The sequence below is a fragment of the Lissotriton vulgaris genome, chromosome 10, assembly GCF_964263255.1.
Source record: "Lissotriton vulgaris chromosome 10, aLisVul1.2, whole genome shotgun sequence".
Taxonomy (NCBI): domain Eukaryota; kingdom Metazoa; phylum Chordata; class Amphibia; order Caudata; family Salamandridae; genus Lissotriton; species Lissotriton vulgaris.
In genome coordinates, this window is record NC_141698.1 from 624,409,090 (window position 1) to 624,435,420 (window position 26,331).

General features: G+C 44.9%; 1 protein-coding gene across 1 annotated transcript in view; it reads right to left on the reverse strand.

The window, feature by feature from the left end:
* XYLB (xylulokinase) overlaps positions 1-26,331 on the reverse strand; it is an 894,017-nt gene that overhangs the window by 716,144 nt on the left and 151,542 nt on the right. Inside the window, exons 4-7 of the mRNA XM_086941458.1 lie at positions 19,243-19,323; positions 17,587-17,673; positions 15,475-15,603; positions 742-807 (exon numbers count right to left, since the gene is read on the reverse strand). Coding sequence (XP_086797584.1) covers positions 742-807; positions 15,475-15,603; positions 17,587-17,673; positions 19,243-19,323 — 363 coding nt within the window. The remainder of the gene's footprint in view (positions 1-741; positions 808-15,474; positions 15,604-17,586; positions 17,674-19,242; positions 19,324-26,331) is intronic.

A 26,331-nucleotide genomic window follows, 5' to 3' on the forward strand; every position in this document is an offset into this window, starting at 1 on the left:
CATGGGAACAGTCCTGCCCGAACTGCCAAGCCAGGTCCTCCCTGGACTGGAAACAACCATCCTGGGGGCCAGTTTTGGGGCATCAGCCAGGCTTGCTTGAATTCAGTGGCAGAGTGATCTGGGACTGACATCTTGGCATACATACCCGGTGCACTCAGGGCAAAGAAGCAAAAGACACACAGATGATGGACAGAATGCAGAATAAATCAAACATTCCCCCAGTCAAGAGATCTGAGTTAAATCCAACTTTCTTTTGCTCACCATGCCAACCTAAGTTAGCACATATTAGCAATGTCTCCCCAAGCTAAATTACTTCACTAATGATACAAAAACACAAATCAAAAATTAAAATCTCTACACAAAAATTCTTTTACAGAGGTATATCAAGGGGCCGGGACTAATCTCTTCTGTTTATGAATTTCTGCCCCAAGCATGAGATACAACATCCAGATGTAAAATTTAGTGCATCAACTCTGCATGTTTAGCCTCTTTCCAGCGCATTTTCTTCCAGATTTTAACCTGTTAAGTATGTAATGGAAAAGCTGCAAAGGTGTAATAATTATTGCACAACTCAAGCTTCAAACTCCTTTGCAAACTTTTGTTTGCCCAGGGATCTAAATTTACGGCCTGACCTTTAACAATGTATTGGTTGAGTTTTAGTAGGATGTGAACATTAAGTTATTCAATGATTACATTTAATGGCATAAGTAATTTAGCTTTTTAATAAATGGCAAGACTGACCTCAGTTTGTGCATAGACATCAGGTTTCCGCTTGAACATCTTTGCAATCTGGTTTCCTGTAAAACGCTGAAAAAGAAATTTAAAACCATTTAGATTCAACAGTCAAATATTCCCTGAAATAAGTTTTATGCATAGCACTTTGTATGTTCTGTCTTTCAGAGGTAGGAAAGTCACGGGGCCACTTATCATTTCTGAGGGCCACTAAAGTCCATGTAAAGGAGTTTGCAGACGGAAAGCTTTAGTGGCCAATGTGACATTGTCTCTACCTCAAATGACAAGCAGTCAGGGACAAGAGAGTGCCTGTATTGATTTTCTTAGTATTTGCCACCATGTCCGGTTGAGCGCACTCTTCAATTATAGATCTTACTTTGGGTAAATAGATCTTACATCTGATCCAAAAAGAGCATTCACTTCTGCAAAATCGAATCAAGGCAGTTGATTTTCACCCACCCACACTTGTCTGTCAGCTTCTCCAGTTACTATGCAATGCACACTCTACTGATGCATCTTTGCAGCCGAACTGCATTACTTACCTTTTCTTTGTGCCCAATTGCCTCCTTCCAGGTCTTCTTCAAATGCCTACTCAGAAGCAACTGATGTTGCTCCTTACTGAATAAGTAACTCCTGTGTTTCACAGGGTGTACAAGCGCCCTGATGTCCCTTCGTCACAGACACATACCCACATTGTCTGAGTCCTTCTATGCAACTTTAGTTCTTCTTCCCTAAGGGTAACTCCATCAACAAAAAAACATACATCAGTCTCCATTTCCCTTCTCACATCCTATCAGAGTCATACATTCCATATTAGATGAAGCAATTTCAACAAGCAGAATAATCTTAGAGAACTACCAACTAATCAATAATATTCCTCCAAAATCCTGGAAACAGAAGCAAAAAGGCAACTGCTAGGTTGTTTGGAACAAAAGTCCCTCACCATTAATAGTCAGGTTTCAGACAACACAAAAAATATCCTCAACACCATGATGAAGAGAAGCAAGCTCTCCTGAACATTACTCTCTAAGCGCTTATGATAATGTGGACCATGATGCCCTCCCCCATAAACTGTAAAGAATTAGCATTGACATACAATATATTCATTCATTCCCCACCAACCATCCATAAAGTGGAGTGCTATAGGACAGCTCTCTGTCGCCACCATTCATCAAGATCTACATGCTGGGGTTAAATGATGTGCTGCAATTACAAGTGCACTTCCAAATGTATGCATGACACAGGCAATGTCCAGATTCACATTCACCTGGACAATGAATGGAAAGCAAGACAAAGATCACCAAAGGCCTTCACAATGGCAACCGAGATGAAATCAAGTCAGCTTCCTCTCATACAGCCGAGCCAAAACTAAGATCATAGTGCTAGATGGGACTGCGCTCACATCCTATCTGTTTGAATAACAGTTAAGCAAGCAACGGCCTCTGGCCACATCACTGAAAATAAATTCCTGGGGGTCACCTCTAATGAAGATTGTATCTTTGCTGCTCAGATATGGATAGTGGAAAACTGTATCACTTTACAGATTTCCATGTATTAGAACATCCTTCAACTTCTAACAACCCAGGGCCGAATAGAGATTACCAAAGCCTCGGTAATAGAACACCTTCATTATGCAATGTCATCTGAGATACTTTTTGAAACTGGCACCCTATTAAACTCCAGCTACTGCCACATCTAATCCGATACAGCAAGGGCTAAAAATATTATGACAGAAAGGCAGGTCCCTATGCTACTCACTTTGGAATGCTCTGGTGCTTTGCTTGAGGGCAGATTCTAATCATCTGAGGTTCATAATATCCCTGAAAAGTGAGTAATTCAGGCTGATAAACAGCTGAAAGTATGATGCAGAGTAGGCAGCAACTAAAGAGTATTCAAAAGGGTTTACTCCTTTTATTTGGTTTGGGTCTTTCTACTCATGTCCAGCTATTGTAATCCTGCTGCATACTGTGGACTGGACGGTGACTCTCCGAAAAACAATACAGAAATCTGTATCAAATACATATGAATTAATATATCTGCGGTCAGAGAAGCGATAAAAAGATATCAGGTGTTTTCAAGAATTGTGGCATCCAGGTAAAAGCCCCTTTCTACCGCTGCTTAATAGAGCTGATAGGACTAAAATTGATGCTAAACGGTTGAGTAACATGCTTTCTGACATTTAATGGTTATACAAAATTTACTTTAGAAATTTGTCTCTAGAATTTCTCAGGAACTTTCTCAAAATTAAATTGGCTTTCATAATAGAGATACCTGGCATATCTTAATGCAAAATAAAGACCAATTGTTGACAAAGACTACCAGCACATTTCACTCATTTATGTTGATCCTGAGATGAAAACTATGATTTTCTCATCAAACAAAATCCAGTTTCTACCTCTCTTCATGAAAGCTAGGCATACAATGTTTGCTGAGGCCCTCTTTACAAACATTTAGGGCATGTGTAATGTCTTTAGCATGGCTCACAAAACACAGGCACCGTAGGCCAGATGTATGACCCTATTTTGCATGCGCAAATGGGGTTGCGACCCGTTTGAATGTGTAAAATACAAATGGGCCATGTACTAACCCCATTTAGTAAGTCATAATTTGTTTGCGACTCGCTACATAGGATTAGCCACTCGCTATTAGGAAGAGGCCTTCCATGGGCGTCCCTTCCTAATAGCGAGTCAGACCCCTATGTAAGACTGTTTTGTAACGCACTTGTGGTCGCAAAACAGTCGCAGTGCGCCACCCTTCTCAGAAGGGTGGTAAAGCACTCTCAAATGGGAAGGGGGTCCCAGGGGTCCCCTTTCCCTTTGTGAATGCAGGGGAGATATTTTTATGGGGCAGGCAGTGGTCCCAGGGACCACTGCCTGCCCTAAAAAAAAAGAAACGAAAACATCTAATTTTTCTTTTTTTAAATGCATCAGGTTTTTGGGCTGCATTACAAAAAAAACTGCTTTATTTAAAAGCAGTCCCAGACACAGAGGTCTGCTGAGCCCAGCAGGCCACCATACCTGGGAGGGCCAGCCATACGTAATTGGGTCGCAAAATGCAAGCGCCTCATTATTATGCATGAGGCATGCAATTTGTGACCCTGTTTGGAATTGCTAACAATGTCTCAGACTCTGTTGTACATTGTGTTGTCGCAGTTTGCGAGTAACAAATCACAATGGTCGTACATCTGGCCCCTTGATCTGTAGATGATCTGGATACAGAGAAGGCATTTAAAATTCACATTTCCATTTACCATAGAAAGATGTCGGACACCTGCTTTGCAAAAATAATTTGTTTTAAATTATAAAAAGTGCACAAACTTGCATTATTTAGACATGCCAGGAGCCAAATGTAGCTTTTGGGCTCTGTAACAAAAAAGAAAATGGGACAGGGCAGGACCAAGTGTGGCGGAGACAATAGAATGCCGCCAAGAGATGCAGCATGTACAAATGAGAACCAGAGATGTGTAAGGGAGCCATTTAGAAACTTGTTGGGGGAGGTAAAAATAAAAACAAGCAGAATGAAGTGGGATAAGGAAGAAATGGACAAGTTGAAGGCATGCAACTGGGAGCGCCCGGTGGCGCTGTCCTGAGGGGTGAAGTAACACACAGGGGGTAAGCAAGAAAACAACTGCACTCTCTTGGAGTGCTAAAACCAAAGTAAGTAGTTCTCTGAATGTAAGCAGTCGAAGGCTACAAGTCATACAATTAAAGGATGCTAAAGCAGGTATGGTCTAGCGGAAGAGAAAGGCAAGCCATGTAATAAGAAGAACGCAATTGAAACTGATGGGAAAGCGACCAATGAAATGCAGTGGGCTGACCCAAAGTCCACAGGAAGTTTTTGCATTGTACACAATAGGTTTTTCTTCAACGAATAGCTAAAGCTGTCTTTAGGTGGAACCTAAAGAGGAATACAGAATAAAGGACTGGCATGAGAAACGGAATAAAAAAGAAAGAAGAGTTTAGGCTTGTTTTTCTGTCTGTTTCTAACAGAAACTTTGAAGAGCAATGTAAAATGAATGAAAAGATAATGGACTGAGCAACACAAAGGTCTACTCCATAGCTGTACAGAAAGGTAAGTTAAAATCTACAACACGTAAAGATGTTGCCATTTATCTTGTATTGTGTATCTATACTTGTGGTCTACGTGCCAGAATTTGACTGAAAATGTGAACTCTGAGATGTAGTATTAGGGCTCTTTCCTCAGGCAATGGAAACATCCAGGCCATCATCCTGGGGGAAAAAAAAGCAGCCTGTGCGTGATACATTTTTATAACGCAACAAGCCAGGGCGAGGGTTGTAGGATAACAGAACTACATAACTTCATAACACAATGTCGCTGCTCAACTAGCAGGAACCTACTATTAGCAGTCGACTTCAATGTACATCCCTGCGGCGACCCTCTGCTAAACACCTTATCGACTATGGGCTGCCAGCAGATAACGGGGTTACACTTTGAACATACAAAACAGGGGAATGAGTTGAACCATATCTTAGACGAGCAAGATCTCCTGTTCACTATGAGCATTGCACCCCTGTTATCAACACAAAAGGATATCACGTTTAAGGGTAGAAGTCCAGGGAGTTTCATAGATTTTATCCTAGTTTACAGAGCTATTATGAGTCTCCTTTTGGCCTTTTGTATAGCATCGAGCGCACATAGTGATCACAACCCAGTCTGCATCCTACTAGGAGGAAATCTTATGAAGAAAAGGGAAAAAATTGTGGGAAGTAACACGTTGCAACCCGTAAACGGAGGACGACGTATTAAATGGAACCAGGTTACCACGCCCGATTTCCTAGAGAGCCTAAAAAAAGACTGTGCCACTAAATTGTCAATTTGCACTAGTATAGAACCATCGGGGGAAGGAGTCCTTAAAGCCTTTGAGAGCATAGCCGATCATGTAGGAAAGATGCTACAGGCCCCTAGGGGGAAACCTGTATCTGGAGACCCCAAATGGTTCTATCATAACTGCTCTAAGGCATCCAGAGAACTAAAAAAGGCCCTTAAAATAAATCCCCGGGACAGATGTAGGATCCGTACACTCCGTTTTACCTATAAGAGTGTACTGGCCAACAGGAAAAAGGAACAGAAAAATGATCTATGGAAGGAACTCTTGGATCCCGTCACCCTGGGCAGTTCCTCTGGATTCTGGACCACAATTAACCGCTCACCATTATTAATGACAGGGATGAACGAGGTGGGATCAAATATCATGGAGGAGGAGTGGGTGTCCCAATTTGCCACAATCTTTAAAGACACTGTGCCATGCCCTGACCTACCAATAGCAGAGACGGTAGTGGCTTTTAGGACATTTTCAGTTGCGGAAATAACAGAGGGAATTAATAATCTCTCGAACAAAAAGGCCCCCGGCCCAGATGGTATTCCCCCTGACCTATTTAAATTTAGTCCTCCATTCTGGGCCCCAATTTTGACAGTAGTGGGAAACGCCGCAGCAGAAAAGGGTTGCCCATCGTCATGGGGTTGTCGTGGAGTGAGTGTAGCGGGCCGGAAAAGCAGGCGAGGAGGCCGTATGTAGTGGGCAATATTCGGTCTTTATTGCGGATGTACAGTACAGATAGTCCCAACAGGTCGAAGGTGTGGCACCAGGCGATGAACACAGAGGCGCTGCTTCTTCTCTTCTTGATGTCCGCGGATGGTCCGGGTAGATTCCGATGACGGGGAGACTCCCAGGAGGGCCGGAAGAGAGGAAACAAACAAGGGACCGTTAGTCTGATCGAGTCGACAGAGAGACTCAACTGTACACCTTCACCCGGGTAGTGCAAGAGCGGGGTCGGAAACGGACAGTGTGGGAAGGAAGGTACCGGGAATAAGGAACACAGGTCTGGGTAATAGAGAGGGTGCTGGGGTGGGGTGTGCGAGTAACGAAAGGGCTTTCTACAGTGAGGTGCTATATACGTATAATACAGTGCAAGGGTAGTGCGACTATGTAGAGAGGGTATATATACAGGGACTTTAACACGAACTCCTAGTGAGTAGGGATAAAGGAGGCAAAAGGCACTCACGCGGTCCGCCGTAACTCTCCAGTGAGTTACGGCCGCTCTCCAGCCACCTCCAAGGGACTCCACCACTCCTCTGTCCACACTTCTTCCTCGCACGTCTGGTCACCTTCTCCGTCTCCAGCCAGAGGGTCCTGCCACGAAACTCCGACACCTTGTTGTGCTGAATCCGGGCTTTTATGCTGTGCTGACTCTGACAGGGGGGCGGGACTTCCGGGGTCAGCTTGGTATGGTTCCTCCCTTCCTGTCGCTTGGGTTGGCTCCTGTGGGAGAGAGAAGGGCGGGGTTTCGTTGGTGATGGAGGTTGCTCGGCGTCCTGTCTCAGTGGTGGCGTTTCGGTGAGGTAAACTCAGTCCCGGGGGTGTCGGACAAGGCATGATAGGGGGGGTTTGGTCCTCAGGTAGGGGTTTACGGGCCGTTCCATCACATCCCCTTCCCCTAGCTGTCCTTCTTGTAATGGGAGGAGAATGCGGATACCGGGACAGAAAATCCGCATTACCTTGATCGGAACCCTTTCTATGTTTGGTTTGAAAATGAAAGGGTTGGAGAGACAAAAACCAACGCAGGACCCGGTCATTCTGCCCTTTGTTCCTGGCCATCCACTCCAAAGGGGCGTGATCTGTATAAAGTATGAAGTCTCTGCCCTCAAGGTAATACTGAAGGCTTTCTACCGCCCACTTGATGGCTAAAGCTTCTTTTTCAACCACCGCATATTGTTTTTCCCGGGGGAAGAGTTTGCGGCTCACAAATAGAATGGGTCGTTCATTTCCCAGGGCATCCTTCTGGGACAATACGGCTCCTAAGCCGTAGTCCGATGCATCTGTCTGTAGGATGAAAAGGACTGAATAATTGGGGGGGACCAATACAGGACCAGAGGTCAAGGCTTCTTTGAGGTCTGTAAAGGCATGCCAGGCTTCCGAGGAGGGATTCCTGAGTTGTTCATCTGAGCGGTTTGTTTTTTTCAACAGGTCCGTGAGGGCTGCCGCACTTTGAGAAAAGTTGGGCACAAAGCGCCGATAATACCCCAGGAGTCCTAGGAAGGCTCGGAGGTCTTTTTTTGTTTGTGGAAACGGGAGGGATCGGATGGCTGCCGTTTTGCTCTCTTGGGGTCTAATCAGGCCGTCCCCCAGAAGAAACCCCAAATATTTAACTGTTTTCGCGGCCAACGTGGTTTTGGCCGGATTGATGGCAAATCCGTATGAGCCTAAGGAGCTGATAACACTGGAAAGGTGCTGTAGGTGTTGGGGCCAGCTGTCGCTAAAGATGACGATGTCATCTAGATACGCGCCTGCGTAAGCTGTATGGGGTCTCAGGACCTGGTTCATGGCCCGTTGGAAGGTGGCGGGGGCGCCATGAAGTCCAAAGGGCATGACAAGGAATTGATATAACCCATCCGGGGTGGAAAAGGCCGTCTTTCTTCTATCTTGTTCCCGGAGGGGTATCTGCCAGTACCCCTTGCAGAGATCGAGTGTGGAAATGAATTTTGCTTGTCCTATTCTTTCGATCATTTCGTCCACCCTGGGTAAGGGGTAGGTGTCGAACTTGGAGACCTTGTTGACCTCCCGGAAGTCGATGTAAAAATGGACCGAGCCGTCAGGTTTCGGTACCAAAACGATAGGGGAGTTCCACTCGCTGACTGAGGGTTCAATTATTCCCATTTGTTGCATGACTTCCACTTCCTGACGGATGACATCTCTACGGGCCTCTGGCACTCTATACGGCCTCAGGCGAACCACTTTCCCTGGTTCGGTTTCAATCCTGTGTTCGGTGACCGTGGTTCGACCGGGGGAGGTCGAGAAGACGCCTTTCAGGGGTTCCAAGGTGTGGCGTAGTTCCTGGATTTGTACTGGGTTGAGGTCGGAATCTAGACAAGGGTCGAAAGAGAAGATGAGGTTCTTCTTGGTTCCCGACAGCACCGGACGGGGTCCTTCCCACTTTTTTAGCAGGTTAACATGAAAGATTTGAGAGGTGCCTCGGGTAGGATCCAGTTCTATCTCGTACGTGACTGGTGTTACTTGCCGAAGGATGGGGTAGGGTCCTTGCCATTGTCCCAATAATTTTTGGTCGGACGAGGGCATCATAAGGAGTACTAGGTCGTTGACAGCAAAGACCCGACTGCGAGTGCCCTTGTCATATTGTCTCTTTTGGTTGTCCTGAGCGGTCTCTAAGTTTTGCCGGACAATATCGCGAATCATAGACAGATGTGTCTTGAGGTTTTGCATATATTCTGGGAGTGGACGTGTCCGATCCGGTTCAGCTTCCCAGGCTTCCTGGGCCATGTCTAGGAGGGTACGGGGGGCTCGTCCGTACAGTAATTCATATGGGGAGTACCCCGTGCTGCTCTGGGTTTTACAACGGATCGCAAACAAGGCCAAAGGAAGCATGTCTTCCCATCTCTTCGCTTCGAGGCCTAAGAGTTTTTTTAACGTTTGCTTCAACGTGGCGTTGTATCGTTCTACGAGCCCGTCTGTTTGCGGGTGATACGCAGAGGTCCGGATTTGTTTGATTCCCAACTCCGCACATACCCGTTTCATAAGGGCTGAAACGAATGGGGTGCCCTGGTCGGTGAGGATTTCCCGCGGGAAGCCAACCCGCGAAAACAAGGAGATCAGAGCTTTCGCTATTGCCTGTGTGGTAGGTTGGCGGAGGGGTATGGCCTCCGGGAAGCGGGTGGCATAGTCTACTATGACCAGGGCATAGCGACACCCGCTACGGGAGGGCAAGAGGGGACCGATTATGTCCATCCCGATGCGACTGAAGGGAACATCTATGACAGGGAGGGGTTGCAAAGGGACACGGGGTGGTCTGTGTCGACTGTTCTTTTGGCATATTATGCATTCGCGGCAGTAAGTCTTGATCCTTTGATACACCCCCGGCCAATAGAACTTCTCCAAGATGGCTTGGCTGGTTTTCTCGTCCCCGAAATGACCCCCCAAAAGGTGACTATGTGCCAGAAAAGGACTTTGTCTTGAAAGGGGCCGGGGACAAGCAACTGAGCATTCTGTTGTGGCCCCCCTTTTCGATATAACAACCCGTTTTTCTTAATGAAGTAAGGACCTACTTGTAAGGGATCTTCGTGATCAAGTGCTTTTCCCCAGGCCTCCTGTAGCAGAGGATCTTCTCGTTGGGCGGCCCTGAACTCTTGGTCAGTCTGCCAGGGGTGCTCGTCAATAATGGCAGGATAAGCGCTGAGGTGTTCTTAATTTTCTCTTCTCTTCTGACTCCTAGGTTTGTGGGGTTTGGGATCGGGCACTTGGTCGGGACACTCGGGATAGGGAGCCTCTTTCCACCACTGAGTCAGGGAGTCGGAAGTCTTTTGTAAGAGCATTGGAAGTCCCGGATAATCACTCCCTAAAATGGCTTGTTCTGGCAATGCGGGCACAAGGCCCACGGTGAGAGAGGTCCCGGGGTCTTGGGAATGTTGGACTCGTACCTGAGTGGTGGGATATTGTTTAGTGTCTCCATGCACACATTGTATGGCTACAACCCCAGTAGGATTGCTGAGGGGCTGGGCAAGGTCTTGTGGTCGTAGAACACTCTGTCGACATCCAGTATCGGCGAGAGCCCTCAGTGGCTGACCATTTATGGACACTGGGCAATAGAACGGCGGTGGCGTGTAACCGGGAGGGTTACACAGGTAGTTCCTGACGAAACCGACCTCCATCGGTTCCTCCTTCTGTGGATACATCCGTGCAATGTGTCCGAACCCACCACAGGAATAACACTGGGGTCCGGGAGTCGGGGTTCGGAACACTACGGGGGAGGGAAATAGCGGTGGTGGTTCAGGTCGACGGCCTTGGGGAGGCCGGGTTGGGCGAGTGGACGTAGCAGGCAGGGGCCTGTGGGGGTGGTCGTCCTTACCCCGCTGAAGTTCTTGTGCCCTGCTATAGGCAGACGCTATCTCTATAGCAGTCTCAAGGGTGAGTCGGGAGTGTTGCCTCACCCAGCGTTGGGTAGCCGGGTGTAAGGAGTTAAGGAACTGTTCCAGATAGATCTTCTCCAGAATATTCTCCTTGGTAGAGGTTTCGGGACGCAACCATCGGTTGGCGAGATCGCGGATCCGAAAGGAGAGTGCTCTCGGGTTCTCTTGGGGCTTTTCCCTGGCCTGGCGAAGTTTCACCCTGTAGGTATCATCATCAATGCCAAGGCGTTCTAGGATGCACCTTTTAATGTCAGCATAGGGAGTGTTGCCCTGGATATTGGCCTGTTGGTAGGCCGCTTGGAGGTCACCGGTGAGGAGTGGACCCAAATACTGTCCCCACCGATCAGCAGGCCAATTGGCGGCTTGAGCTATCCTCTCAAAGTTTGTGAAAAAATAGTCCGGGTCTTCTCCGGGGACATATTTCTGAAGAACGACAGAGGGAAGAGAGGTCATCGGTCTTTGCTGGCCCAGGGCGTCTGCTAGCTTTGTCATGGTATCTTCATGGGTCGCCCCCTGGCCTTTCAGAACATCGTGGAGCTGACCTCTGTCGTCTTCGGCAGTCTTCAGGAACTGCTCCATAAGTTTCCCGAATTGTTCTTGGGACTCTGCCATCTTCTTTATTACGGCCTCCATACCTTCAGCAGATCCCACTTCTGACACCAAATGTCGTGGAGTGAGTGTAGCGGGCCGGAAAAGCAGGCGAGGAGGCCGTATGTAGTGGGCAATATTCGGTCTTTATTGCGGATGTACAGTACAGATAGTCCCAACAGGTCGAAGGTGTGGCACCAGGCGATGAACACAGAGGCGCTGCTTCTTCTCTTCTTGATGTCCGCGGATGGTCCGGGTAGATTCCGATGACGGGGAGACTCCCAGGAGGGCCGGAAGAGAGGAAACAAACAAGGGACCGTTAGTCTGATCGAGTCGACAGAGAGACTCAACTGTACACCTTCACCCGGGTAGTGCAAGAGCGGGGTCGGAAACGGACAGTGTGGGAAGGAAGGTACCGGGAATAAGGAACACAGGTCTGGGTAATAGAGAGGGTGCTGGGGTGGGGTGTGCGAGTAACGAAAGGGCTTTCTACAGTGAGGTGCTATATATGTATAATACAGTGCAAGGGTAGTGCGACTATGTAGAGAGGGTATATATACAGGGACTTTAACACGAACTCCAAGTGAGTAGGGATAAAGGAGGCAAAAGGCACTCACGCGGTCCGCCGTAACTCTCCAGTGAGTTACGGCCGCTCTCCAGCCACCTCCAAGGGACTCCACCACTCCTCTGTCCACACTTCTTCCTCGCACGTCTGGTCACCTTCTCCGTCTCCAGCCAGAGGGTCCTGCCACGAAACTCCGACACCTTGTTGTGCTGAATCCGGGCTTTTATCCTGTGCTGACTCTGACAGGGGGGCGGGACTTCCGGGGTCAGCTTGGTATGGTTCCTCCCTTCCTGTCGCTCGGGTTGGCTCCTGTGGGAGAGAGAAGGGCGGGGTTTCGTTGGTGATGGAGGTTGCTCGGCGTCCTGTCTCGGTGGTGGCGTTTCGGTGAGGTAAACTCAGTCCCGGGGGTGTCGGACAAGGCATGATAGGGGGGGTTTGGTCCTCAGGTAGGGGTTTACGGGCCGTTCCATCACAGGGGTCTTTCAACAATTGTACCGGTGTTTAACCCCTTCGCTGCTCATGACGTGCTCAGCTCGTCATGAGGCATGGTTGAGCTGTGCTCATGACGAGCTGAGCTCGTCATGAACAATGAGATATTCCATTATTCAGCACAGGAGGAAAATGCCTCTATCAGCCAAGGTGTTAAGAAGGGAGATCGAAACAGCACCCTAAATTATAGGCCCATCTTCTTGATTGACTCCATTGTAAAAGTTCTAGGGGGAGTCATACTTAAAAGGCTAACCTCGTGGGCAGAGGAGAAGCAGATAATTTCAGACGCCCAGAATGGGTTACGGACTGGGCACTCGACTGTGGCGCAATGCCTAAATCTTTATTTGATATTGGGCAAATACACTCTCGCACGATCTGGGACTATCTACATGGCTTTCATGGACCTTTCCTCGGCTTTTGACTGTGTCAACCGGGGAAAGTTGTGGCAGTCCATGGAAAGATCTTCATAGTGACACAAGGGCTAATGTAAGATACACAATGGATCTCAAGGTAACAAGGAATTTTAGAACTAGTCGGGGGGTCAGGTAGGGGTGCATCCTGTCTCCCTTTCTTTTTAATCTTTATATAAATGACCTTGAAGAGACATTGGTGGATACAGGGGCAGACTATCCTTATGTGGGCCGTTGAGGACTGCCCGTCTTGCTTTATGCTGATGATGCCGTCCTCTTAGCCCGTACCCCGAAAGGGCTTCAAACTTTACTTGACACATTCCACAGGTTTATGGCCAGCCGCGACCTATCCATAAACAACACAACATCTTACGTGATGCAGATGGGGAAATTAGCGGAAAAAAACACAATTTCCGAGTTAATGGCACCGCGGTGCCTATGTGTAATACTTTCTCCTATCTCGGTGTCTATTTTGATCACCATCTGAACTGGGCCCCACTCTTGAACAAAAAGAGGGGAGAAGTTACAAGGGCTAACGCTGCACTATTTGATTTTGCTGGGAGAATGGGCAATAGACCTGTGGGAGCCATGCTGAAGGTCTATCGCGCAAAAAGTATTGCAATGGCGTCCTATGGAAGCGAGTTATGGGGCTACTGTAACCTTGAGGGTCTACAGGTGGTTGAAAATAATTTTTTAAAACAGCTCCTGTGTGTCCCACAGGGGACATCGAACATATATGTACATGAAGAGACTGGTCAGCCTTTTATTAGCGACACCTTGTCCTTGCGACCTCTTATATTCTGGCTACAATGTTGACTCAATAAGCAGCTTGGTTTAACGCACAGTCTCTTGAAAGAGACAATGAACCTAGACTGTAGGACCAAGATTCCCTGGCTGAAGTATCTCAAAACCAGACTTGGGAATGAGGGGCGTCTGGATCTGTTTTTAAACCCGGAAGGTATCACCATAAATGACGTAGAGTACATTAAAAAGACCATCTCCACACGAAAAGTAATGGAAAAGGACATGACAAAGCAAAATGCGCGTCTACACATGATGCTTAAAACCTGCCCCGGAGAGGAACCTTATCTCCTATTGCCTTTGACAACGTATGAGCACTTCCTATTAACTAGGTTTAGGTTTAATTTGTTTCACATCTTAATAGCAGTGCCAAGGGGAAGTCACAGAGGAACAGTACTAGAACTAGAACCCTGCGGCTGTAAATATTATGAATTCCCCAGAGCTTTTTACCCTAAACCTATATTAAAAAGAATGCTCTTTGTACAAGCACGCCCCGCTCTCCTTTACCTCCAACTGTTAAAATTAGATTGTATACCCCATGTGATTGTCTTTTTAAAAAGTGCAATGAATTACAGAAAATGTCTGGATGTATAGAACTGTATGATGTATTATAAAATGTGGAATAGATGGATCTCCTTTTTAATGCCAGGGTATACCTGTTTTAACCAACATATATTTTAGTATTAAATCTTTTTTATTATTAAGAGAAAAACCATCGCAAGAAGTACAGCGGCCTGTGCAACATATATTTTAACATGCTCTTCTTTTAACAAACCTGAGATTTATTTTGTATTGTGAACGTTTATAGTTTTGTGTAAAAAAACGAATAAAGTACTTTTGAATTGAATTGAGTAACTTTTTCATGTGGTAGAGCTAGAAGGGTGAACACCAAACGTAAGTACTCTAAGTTCACGAAAAGAGAGATATGTTTCTGATATGTATTAAAAATGTATCATATGGCTCTCACCCTCATTACTATTCTCTGTTCAGTTTCCAATGGGTGAGTTCCTATTAACCACAATAACATTAAAAATGAATCACAAAAAATCAACAGATTTGTCACAAATATTTAATATTGTTATTGGACAAAAATGGAAAGGGTAGCAAGCAGTAACTAACCTTTTGTCCTCTAGACACATTGATTAGAAGGATGTGTGAGAAAACACATGCTGATTTACATTTGGGGTTGTATTTTCCAGATTGGTTATAAAAATTGAAGTCTGCATTGTTCACTAAAAAAATTGTTATAGATGAAATGTCATGGTAATGCTTAGTGGTTGTGTTTTTATACAGGCCATACAACACACAGGAGGTAATTGGTGAAATGCATTCAGTAAGTCTAACCATAAGTCTAACCACTGGCAATTGTTTGGGGTAGCATTCTAACCCATCAACATTTTGCCCATCATGCCACCTCAGTTTGGACCAGCCATATGCAAGTCAGTCTTGACTCTGCTCCAGTGGGAATAGTCCAGCCCGAAATGCCAGGCCAGGTCCTCCCTGAACTGAAACAGAAGCAACCTAAGACAGGTGTGCCCTGATTGGGGCACTTCAGGTAGGTACAGATTGGTTTCAGTGGCATAGTGAACACAGCACCCACATCTGGGCATACATTCGGCCACTTACAGTGTTACATCAAATACACACACACAATGTAAGGGGAGAATGCCTAAAATAAGTCTAACCATTTGCAATCACTTGAGGTAGCATTCAAACCCATCCTTCTTTTGCCCACCAAGGCAAATCAATTTGGAATCAGCCACATACAAACCAGTCTTAAACCTGCTCCAGTGGGAACAATCTAGCTGAACTGCCAGGCCTGGTCCTCCCTGAACTGGACACAAGCAACCCAAGACCGGTGGGTTGGGATGCTATCCAGAGCGATTGCCAGTGCTTAGAATTATTACACACATTTCTCACATCACATTTTGTGTTTTATACAAATCATACCTCATATGCCCGTGAACCAGTAGAATTCGCCAGCACCTGTGCACCACCAACAGCTTCTTCAAGAAACCGGCACTCTGCAGTTGTACTAGAATCCATCCAGATGGGGCTGTCATTGATAGCAAAAGAAGTCTGACAAAGAAGGAAATCACAAGGAGAAACTTAAAATACACAATGTTAAAATTGCCAGCATCATTGAGCCCAAAATATTCTCTGTCAAGACAATTATTTTAATTGCTGCTCTCACAGAATTGCAAAAGACTGACAACATAAGAAAATGCACAAAGTAGAAGTCATTTAATGTTGATTAACATAAAAGAAATTTAAATTTTCTTATTTCGTCAGAAGTAATACACTGCAGTCGATTTCAGTCAACATGACTGTCCCAATCCTTATTCCTATATTCAACAATTGGTAACACATCTATGTATCAGTAACAATACTATTCCAAAGGAGACCAAAGGAAATCCAGAGAACAATACATATATTGGCAACTTTTACCTACAACACTTTGGCCCTGATTACGATGTCAGGTGGACTCATGTCCGCCTGACACCATTGTGGAATGGGAACCTACTCACCTCAGGTCGGTGGTACCGACCGCATCATTTGGATGCGACTGCACCCAGTGCGGTCGGAAACATCCATTGTCCTATGGGATCTTGTGCGGTGAGTGAAAAACTTATAGGTGCCCCCCAGGGCCAAATGGGGAGGGTCAGGGGGAAGGTCCCCAAAGTCTTCTGACAGCCAATCCATGTCAGAAAAGCCGACATGGATTGGCTGTTGGAAACCGACATCATAATCCCGATGGCGGAAACACCATCCTTATGGGATTGTGAGGCCTTTCCGACTGGCTGACAGACCGTGATTTATTAGCCGGCCGGTTTAAACCCCAATCACCATCCTCATAATACAGTGTTCGAACTTTAAACCTACAATGTCGGTCGGAAAGATTCCGACCAGCGGTCAGAGGGTTTCCGACCGACATTGTAATTAGGCCCTCATTCTGTGTAGAGAGACAAAGAGTAAGGGAGTAAGAAATGAACAACTTTGTGTTGGATAATCGGTATTGAGACAGCCAGATTGTTATTTGTCTTAAGAAAATGATGGTAATTTAAACAACAACATGATGTCCCTTTCAGAAAGGTTGAGACTCTGTGTTAGCATTGTCCTAACACTGTGGGGTGAACTCGCCGAAGATGAAGCATGCTACGAAAATGTGGCTGAGGTCTCTCCATCCATAATCTCTGAATTTTGTGTTCCCACCGCTGGATTTCCCTGTGGGGTGAGGAATTGAGCTGCCATACCATTTGTATTTTTGTAGCAAACAATCATTGATATATACATTTACAAAGCATGGTCATGAGAAAAAAATGCTTATGTGCACAACATGCATCTATGAGCTATTTTAATTGGTATTGCCTCAGTTTTTGTGAAGTAAATTAATTCCTTATGTGTTGCAAAGCATGGTCTCCGTAATGTGCAAATGATATCTCAAACTACCAATAGCATGAGGCGAGAGGGAGAGATACTCCTGTGGTTGGATCCAAAGCACACTCCTTGCATATTTTAAAGCATTGCTAACAACAGCTGTTCCAAACAGCTGTGTTGTCAAGCCAAACCTAAAATGAAATGACTTTTGTTTACATTTAAATATGTCATTATGTTTTCATAAACAGGGTACATTCTAATATTTGCTCAGGAAGAAGGTGTGGTATGCTGTTAGCAATAGTCACAGATGGGAATTATTGCTTTATTTGAGTGTAATCAGGAAGAGCAAACTAATTACTACATCTAATGTGTGGTTTCTGGATTGCCTAAGCAATCATCGTTTTTACGATTCCCTGGTGAAGTAGACAGGGCTTTGCAATAGGGGGCCCAGTTACCTAGGGCTACAATAAGCTGTACATCAGTCATGATTCAGATACAGAACACATCTGATTCTACCCTAGGCTCAACATCTTATCATGCAGAAATGTATAACTAGAGTACGGTTGGAGTAAAGTTAACACCAGTTTTTCCAGTGCTATGGTTTTATTTGTTTTACTTACTGTGAATTACTGGCGTTATCATAGTTGAGTGTCTTAAACTAGTTGCAATGATCCGACATACTACCTTTAAAAGTACGTGTAAAGGAAGGTCAGCTGATAAATTCGTCAAAATTCCATTGGCTCCTTTTTTCCAATATACGCTTCCATGTTGCTGCAAGCAATATAAAATATTGTTCACATTTTACCGTTGCTTTTCCATATTTTAAAATTTAGGTTATATAGCATACATTATACAGTTTCACATAACATTCTGAAAAATATACATTAAACAGTTAAAAGAAAATTCTATATTTAATTAGATATTAAAGCAGAGGGTTGTCATTTATAGGTATAGAATGGATTTGGTGAGTAGATGTGATGGAGGAAAATCAGAAATTGTTGGAAGGTGCTTGTTTTGTAAATGAAGGAGTAATGCAAGTCTAGAAATGTCACCCAATATCTTAATTCATTTGTAGATGTAAAGCAATGTATGCTATTGATTGCCGAATAGGAGAGTATTACTGTGCCTCAAGGACTTCAGTTAGTGTTAACCTTTAATTCATGAAAGGTTTTTCTCCAGCATTCAACAGGAACATACAGAAAGAGTCTATGAGGAATTCAAACTAGAAATGGGAAAAGGATAACAGACCATAATTTTAGCAATAGCTTATTGAGAAAGCTATTGTGCAAACAAAAAACAGGCTTGCTCAGCCGAAACACTGATTGACTATCATTTTCATTTCTTGAGAAATGTGCTATGACCTTAACTCCCTAGGTAATTCTTCTTTCATAATATAACTTTCCATAGGCAAATAAACCCTTTGTTCAATTAACGAGTTCAATCTGACTATGCATAAATGTGAGTTAGCTATACAGATGAAGTAAAGTAAATGTAGGGACGTAGAGGAGAACCAGAGCTCAGGGGTTCTGCCAAGATGATTACTCTTGACATACCCTTAGATACTACAGAAAATCACTAAGCTCAAAAGACCTGTAGAAGTTAGCTGGTCATGATACACTGTAGGTGATCCATCCTATCCGTCACTCCTTACTTGCATGGACAGTCCAACTCTATCTCAATGCTGATTACTTTGTGTTTTACTGCCTCACCAAAACCAGTAGAGGTCCCTGTCTTTTCTTTTTTTTTCTAAATTTCCAGTCTCAGTCACAGGAGCAAGTGTTTCACATCTTGACAGGTGGGGTCCAAGCCAGCTGTCTACATCGACATTGTGCATTCCAGCATATACACACTGCTGAGTTCTTGTCAGTTACCCAGCCGGAAACCCTGGCCTTACGAGATGACATAAAGGGCATACAGAAAGGAAAGCACTAATACTTCTTTTTCATTTCCTGGACCATTTGAAGGAATAATGAGAACTTTTATTTTAAAATAAAAGAACGATGTAAATATGAATGAGGATTTGAGTCTCTATCATATGCATTTGCAAATGAAATGGCAAATGTTCTGATATGACGTCTGTTTTGTTTCTGCATGGTATGTACAATAAGAAAACAGAGATAATCTACTATTCACAAAACGTGGTATTCAAACAAGACTAATATGAATTAGATGAGGGGATAGAAGAGAGAATCCAAGATTTACACCTGTTTCACATTATCTACAGGATATGGTCACATTCCACTGATTCATGCATTTTCCTAACTTTATTTTTAAGTGTAAACAAAAAACGTAACTTTACAAAAATTGCACACTGACAAATTCTGGCATACTGTGTACTACCTGGCCTGTTCCAGATACTGCTCTGACATCTTGAAAATTGAATCCAACCGACTTCATCTTTTCCAAAATCATATCCAATGACTAAAACAAAAGACAATGTAAATAAATCACATCAGATGCATTCAATACAAAGATCTAAAATGTAATCTTGTTGCAAGAATTCATTTGATACATGAAGAACCTGCATGTTATTGTCATATCTTTCAACTTGGTATCACTAGCGCCCTCGTTACAGGCATGGCAGAACAAAAATCTGAGGGGCAGTGGAGAAACTGCAAGTAGGGAGGTGTTTCCAGGCTCGAGTTTACCATGTCTGAAAACACCACACCCAGTTTTACTTGCTGCGGCTCTACACGCACTTGCTCATAGCAGGCCGTAAATATTAGCAGAATAGTACCTGAAATCAGTGGCGGCTCCATCATTATGGCAGAGGAGCATCGCCCCACTGCTCATGGATCATTCTATTTTTCGCATATTCAGGCTAGGGCGGAGCTTGGATCCCCTGTCGTTGTGGAGGAGGAAGGGCAGTGCACTCTGTAAAGTGAGTATGAATGTTTGACTGGCCCTTTCGGGCCGGCCAAACGTTCATGAGCACTTCATATGTTCTCCATGCAGGCTGCATTACAGTCTGCATGGAGAATATGCCCAGGCCCCCATTCCCTGGCTGAACGCCGAACCACGGTGCTTAGACCATTCACAATGCTGCACTGCAGTGTTGTGATTGGTTCAGGGGACTCACTCAACATGGGAGAGATGCAGTGATGGAGAGACGCAGCAAGATCGGATAAGTATTTTAACCCTTTCGCTGCGGCGGCTATTCCGCCGCAGTGCTAAAGGGGCGGGGCGGCCGCGCGGCCGCCGCATGCTGGTGACATAACCGCTCCGTCACCAGCTGCGGTTGAGCTATGCTGGTGACGGAGCGGTTCCGTCATGACCCGCCCCGCTCATTAATACTGCCGCGCAGGCGCGAAATCAGCGCCTCGCAGGCGCGAAATCAGCGCCGCGCAGGCGCGAAATCAGCGCCGCGCAGGCGCGGCGGCCGGGCCATGACGGATCCGCTCCGTCATCAGCACAGCCCAACTGTAGCTGATGACAGAGCGGTTCCGTCATCAGCAGGGGAGGGGTTAATTAATTCAAATCACCACATACCCTCTCCCCCGCGCCCCCCCGCCCCTGCCTCGCCACCCTGTACCTTACCGGCCACCACTGCCTGAAATTTGGAAATACATGCAGATTTTGAGCCTGCATTCTAAGCTCAGCATTCATAGGCAGGGGAATACAGTAAATAGTCTGATAATCCAGGCCCCTGCTACATACTAAATACTGCCAATTTGTAAGTTAACTGGTTGAGTCAAAATATTATAAAAGCATTCTTATATACATATATACAGTCAGAAAAAGTACACTTGGAAAGGGCCAACTTCTTATAAAAATAATTTGAAAAAGCATTAATTCACAGAAGTACGTTTTGGATAATGTAACCAGCATGTGAAAATCAAAATACAGCTAAAATGACCATTATGTGAGGAGTTTTAAGCTACACCAAGAAGGGTACCAATAGGAGAGGAAAAGATACACAAAAGATAGATGTAGTGTGTCTTCCTGTAAGGAAACCATTTAAACAATAGAGAAAATATAAAATTCAAGCAATATCAGTTAAAATAATTGACAGCTAACACAACAGTAGACAAAAACATACAATATATATATATATATATATATATATATATATATATATATATATCATATATAATTTTACTGACATCATTGAAATTCCCACGGTATAGTTAGTTGGACTCACTATAACTTGCGCGCCTGCAATGCACTGCTGATGACGTCACATATTACATCACTCATGACATGGTCAGTGGCATCACTCATGTGAGGCAGCAAGCAAAATATTAATGAATACTAACTCGGGCCAGGAATATACCAGAGCTGAAATACCCGGCGGCAGCGAAGGTACATTGGACAAAAAAGATATGTGGGACAGACTGAGGAAGCTTTTAAAAATGGAATAAAATAAATGGTGGGAGGCAACCACTTTACATAAATATATGGAAGCAGGTCGCATCCCTAGAGGCCTGAGAATTTATACCACACCCACATTTAGTGAACCAGATCCGGATTTAGTGGAGGAATGGGTCAACAACAGCCACCAATGCTCCATGATAATGCTACAGCTCCTGGTCAAATATGCTAAAAAAGACTGTGAAAAAATAGCAGAAGAAATCGAAGAACTCACTGAAAAGCTGAAAGCCTTATGTGAGAAAGAGGAATTTGAAGCGGACATGGGCAAGATGGACTCAAGATTGGAAAAAATTGAAAAAGACATCAGAGAGAAAAAACAAAGAAAATTTGTGCGAGACTTTATAGACTATGAAAGAGGTCAAATCCTGACTTTCGAGAAAAAGTATGACCACCTGCGCACAAAATCGATAACATCGACAAAGGAGCATAACAGAGCAAGAGCCCCAGCGGAAGACTTACATTCCAGAGGGAGCGAAGCATCAACAAGTGAAAACCAGACCAGTGGAATACAAACGAATGCTGAAATAGGCCTGGAGCCAAGTGCTGACCTTCTCAGCCCAAAAGAGAACATTTTAAAGGAATTCTCACTGGTAGCCCAAGGCAGGTTGGCTACACAGAGCAAACCAGGCTCAGGAGGACACAGAGGACATGGAAGAGGCGGCAGAGGAGAAGGATGACCAAACGCCTCCATCAGAGAAGAGATATCAAGCCCTGTGGGAACAAGGACTAGGGGACAGCAGAAAAGAAAATGAAGAACACCATGACTGTTGTCAACCTCTCAAAACATAAGCTCAGTAAAGCCGAAGTTGAGGTACTTTCATATGGGCTCTGTTTCTGCCCTACAGCTAACTTTGACTACACACAGAGTAGGATAGATCTTTTCCAGTTTACCCGCAAGCTCAGACTAAAGAAATGGTTTGCCACTAAAGTAAAAGAAAAAGACAAAGAAACAGACATTCAAAACCAACCTAGCTCTATACAGATAGGCGATGCTGAAATGCTGCATTTACTCCATGATTTAGGAGGTGACCCCAACACAATTGATGATCCCATATTGAACCTCATCAATGAAAACATACAACTTGACCTGAACCATGACAGTGGCTTCAAGTCGAAATCCATTTTCCTACCCCAGATGACGAATTAGGCGATTGATGTGTTCGAGAAGGGGGTCATCAAAGAACTTGATAAGATATCCAAAAAGTACAAATATAAAAGGACTAATTTAACCACAAGCCAGATGTCTGCTATACGCAGCCTAAAAAATGACAATCAGATTGTTATAGAAAAGTCTGACAAAGGGGGGAACATTGTGGGGCTCTCTAAAGAAATGTATTTGAGCGAAGGGCTCTCACAATTAAATGATAAGAGTAAACATGAAAAGAGCACTAGGCAACTATATGAAGTAGCCAACCAGAAAAATCAAGAACAGTTGGGGGCATGGAAAGAAAGGGGGTTATTGGAAGTACAAGAAGTTAACTTTTTGAAATGCGAACACCCCAAAATACCAGCGCTTTACCTACTTCCCAAATTACATAAAAATCTGACCAATCCCCCGGGAAGACCGATAGTCTCCTCAAGGGGTATCTGCCTAGAAAACACCTCTAGGTATGTTGATTTCTATCTACAACCATTGGTGCAGACTCTCCCCTCGTACCTAAAAGTTTAGGGTGACTTTTTATGGAAAATTTACCAGATTGATTGGAACCCAGGCTGTTTGCTGATGACACTTGATGTCAACAGCTTATACACAAGTATCCCGCATGAAATGGACATCAGGGCATGCAGACACTTTCTGAAGACCAGATCAGTTTCCTTTCTATTTCATACAAAAATGATTCTGGATATGATGCAAACCAGTCTTACCCAGAATTATTTTGTGTTTGATGGTGTCACTTACTGTCAGATCCTTGGAACCGCAATGGGTACTTGCTTCGCCCACAGCTTTGCAGGGTTATACCTAGGCTGGTGAGAGGAGCAAGTAGTCAGACCCCTGGACCAATTTAAAACCAAGATAAGAACCTGGGTACGTTACATAGACAACATTTTCTGCATTTGGGAAGGGAGTGAACAGGCTGCCAAAGAGTTTGTTTATGTTCTAAACATCAACACTTTTAACCTTTCATTCACGAGCTACATTGATCGAGAGACAATCAAATTTCTGGACCTAAAAATTACTGTAAAAAACAGCACATTGACCACAATTTTGTACAGGAAAGAAACTGCGGGCAACAGTCTATTGCACGCACATAGTTGTCACCCCGCAAGTCTGGTTAAGATCATCCCACTGGGTGAACTCCTACGAGCCAAAAGGAATTGTAGTATACAGAAAGACTTTGACACTTAAAAAGGCATCATGGTTGAGCGGTTTTGGGAAAGGGGGTACTCAAAAACATGCATAGAGATTGCTTTGGCCATGGTTGATAAACGAGACAGAAAAGAGCTTTTGTTGGAGAAACCAGTAAGAGATACTAATAGTACAGAAAAAGTTCCCTTCATAACAGGGTACAACAAACAGTCCTGGGAAGTGAAACAAGCCTTGAAAAAATTCTGGGATGTCGTTAAAAACTGATAAAGACCTGACAACTGAGATTGAGGACTATCCTCCGACCACGTACCGCAAGGCAAAATCTCTCAAAGACATTGTATGTAACACACTCATTCCCCCCAAAACTAAAATAAACGCAGTCCTGGGGTTTTTACGTCTGCGGTAAGTGCAAAGCTTGCAAATACAGCAGCAATGTAAAGGAAGTGAAACTCTCCTCACATTGCAAACCCTTTAAGATACAGCGACACTCAAATGCCCATGTAACAAATATTACATAGGAAGCACCATACACCCGGCCAAGAAACGTATATTGGAACACCTTAGGGCAATAAAAAACAACAACCGACAATATCCTGTAGCTAGACACTTTCCCACACACCACAAAAGCAACAACAGTTTGATCTCATACTGTGTCCTAGACAATAGCGCCATAAGGGAAAGAGGGGGAGATAGGACTCAAGAACTAAGAAGTTTGATAATTAAGTTCGACACAATGCAACCTGAGGGACATAACTGCGGTGAGGCTTTATCAATATATTTAGGGTAACCTAAGCCGACATCTGCAGAAAAGAATGTACATAATTTTAACTTTTCTTCACTTCCGGTCCCCGTGATTCTGGCGGGTTGAGCAATCTAGTCTGTTATCGCCACAGGGTATTTAAACACATGAGAGATCGAGAGCCCTGCGGACGCGGTAAGAATACTGCCAGCTATACGAGCACAGCTTTTAACTCACTGAATCTGTCTATTTTAAAAATACATCTTATGTTTTGAGCTTTATAATGAGCAATTGAGGAAGCTTGACTTACTTGTGGCCTTACCCCCTGCACCCCGGTCCGTCGCGGCAAGTGCCGTTTGAACAGAGGGTGGACCTAGGGCTGTTTAACTTTTCCTCACTTCCGGTCGCCGTGATTCTGGCGGGTCGAGCGGTCTAGTCTGTTAACGCCACAGGGTATTTAAACACATGAGAGATCGAGCGCGCAGCAGACGCGTGCAGCGGGCCTGCCGGCGGCGCGCCAATGGCAAGCCCACCTGCGCTCGTCCGCGCCCAGGTAGCGCATAGTGCCTGGCAGGCTGCTGGTCTGTCTGGCGGGGTTAGTGGGACCATAAAATATAGCTACACAGGCCATCAACTGAGAGATATTGGCCGTACGGGAAAGGGGATAGGGATAATTATGTGGGAAAAAATGGCTGACCCAGAGTCAGACTATGTCACTATGGAGTCCTTGAGATGTGGGCTGCTCAACGTGAGGTCACTAGCAAAACATCATATAGAAATTCAACTACTATTAGAAACGTACCAGCTATATATCCTGTTTATGACAGAGACATGGATGTCAACTGGGTCCGATTTGGAACTGGGCCTGACATGTCCATCTGGCTATAGGGCTTTACATAAACCTAGAGCTAGTGGCAGAGGAGGGGGGGCTGAGATTATATTCTAGGAAATGTGAGATATCTCATCAATGGACATCGATGAGGTTCCAGGCATTGAATGGCTGGGTCTTCACCTTAAAGGCCGCAATGGGCTTAGTTGGACAGGCATACTATGCTATAGACCCCCGGGGGCCTTCGGTCTCTAATTAACACAGGACATGGTTGATGTACTCAGCAATATGGTACTCACCCATTCCAGAGTAATGGCCCTGGGAGATTTTAATCTATGGGCCAATGGGAGTCTGGACCTTGTGTACAATAAACTGCTACAGTCATGCAATAATTTAAATCTACCGCAACAGGTTCTAGAGCCCACCCATGAAGGGGGCCATGTGCTGGACCGGATTTTTGCAGAGAAAGAACTTGTAAAGGTGGAAAAGATTGCCCAGGTGGGCTGGTCCAACCACTATCTGGTAAAATTTCAGATGGTGATCCCTAAAACAGGGCGAGCGGATGTAGTAAGGAGAAGAAGTTTCCTAGGCAGGGACTGGAAGAGCCTTCTTAAGAGGGCCGAATTATCACCTGTATTTAAGACCAGTGGGCTTCTGGACCCCCTGAAATCGATGGAACATAACTATGCATCCTTCTGTGGACATATCACCGAAAAACTTGACCAGATTGCCCCGGCTACGAAAAACAGGAAGGCGGGGAGACCCTCCGCTCCCTGGTATAATGATACATTAAGGATAAAAAAAAAAGGGAATGCAAATTGGCAGAGCGGCAATGGAGGAAGGCATATGCAGAGACAGACAAAGCACTCTGGAAGGAGAAGTTAGCCAATTACAAAAAGGAAATTGGGAACACTAAGGCGGACTATTACGCCGAAGTTATCATGAAGGCGCCTAATAGCACTAGGGCTATTTTTAAAATCTTGAAGGACATCGCTAGTCCCAAATGTACTAATAACAGCACCCCACCTAGTCAAGAGCTTAGCTACTTTCTTTGACAACAAGATAAGAAAAATCATAGAAGAGCTGGAAAATGACGAAGTGGGCCTATCCAGGGAGGCAGATGAACAAACGCCTACGGGAAAACAAAGGAGCTGGGAAAGAGGGGTTGAGCACGTGGACCAG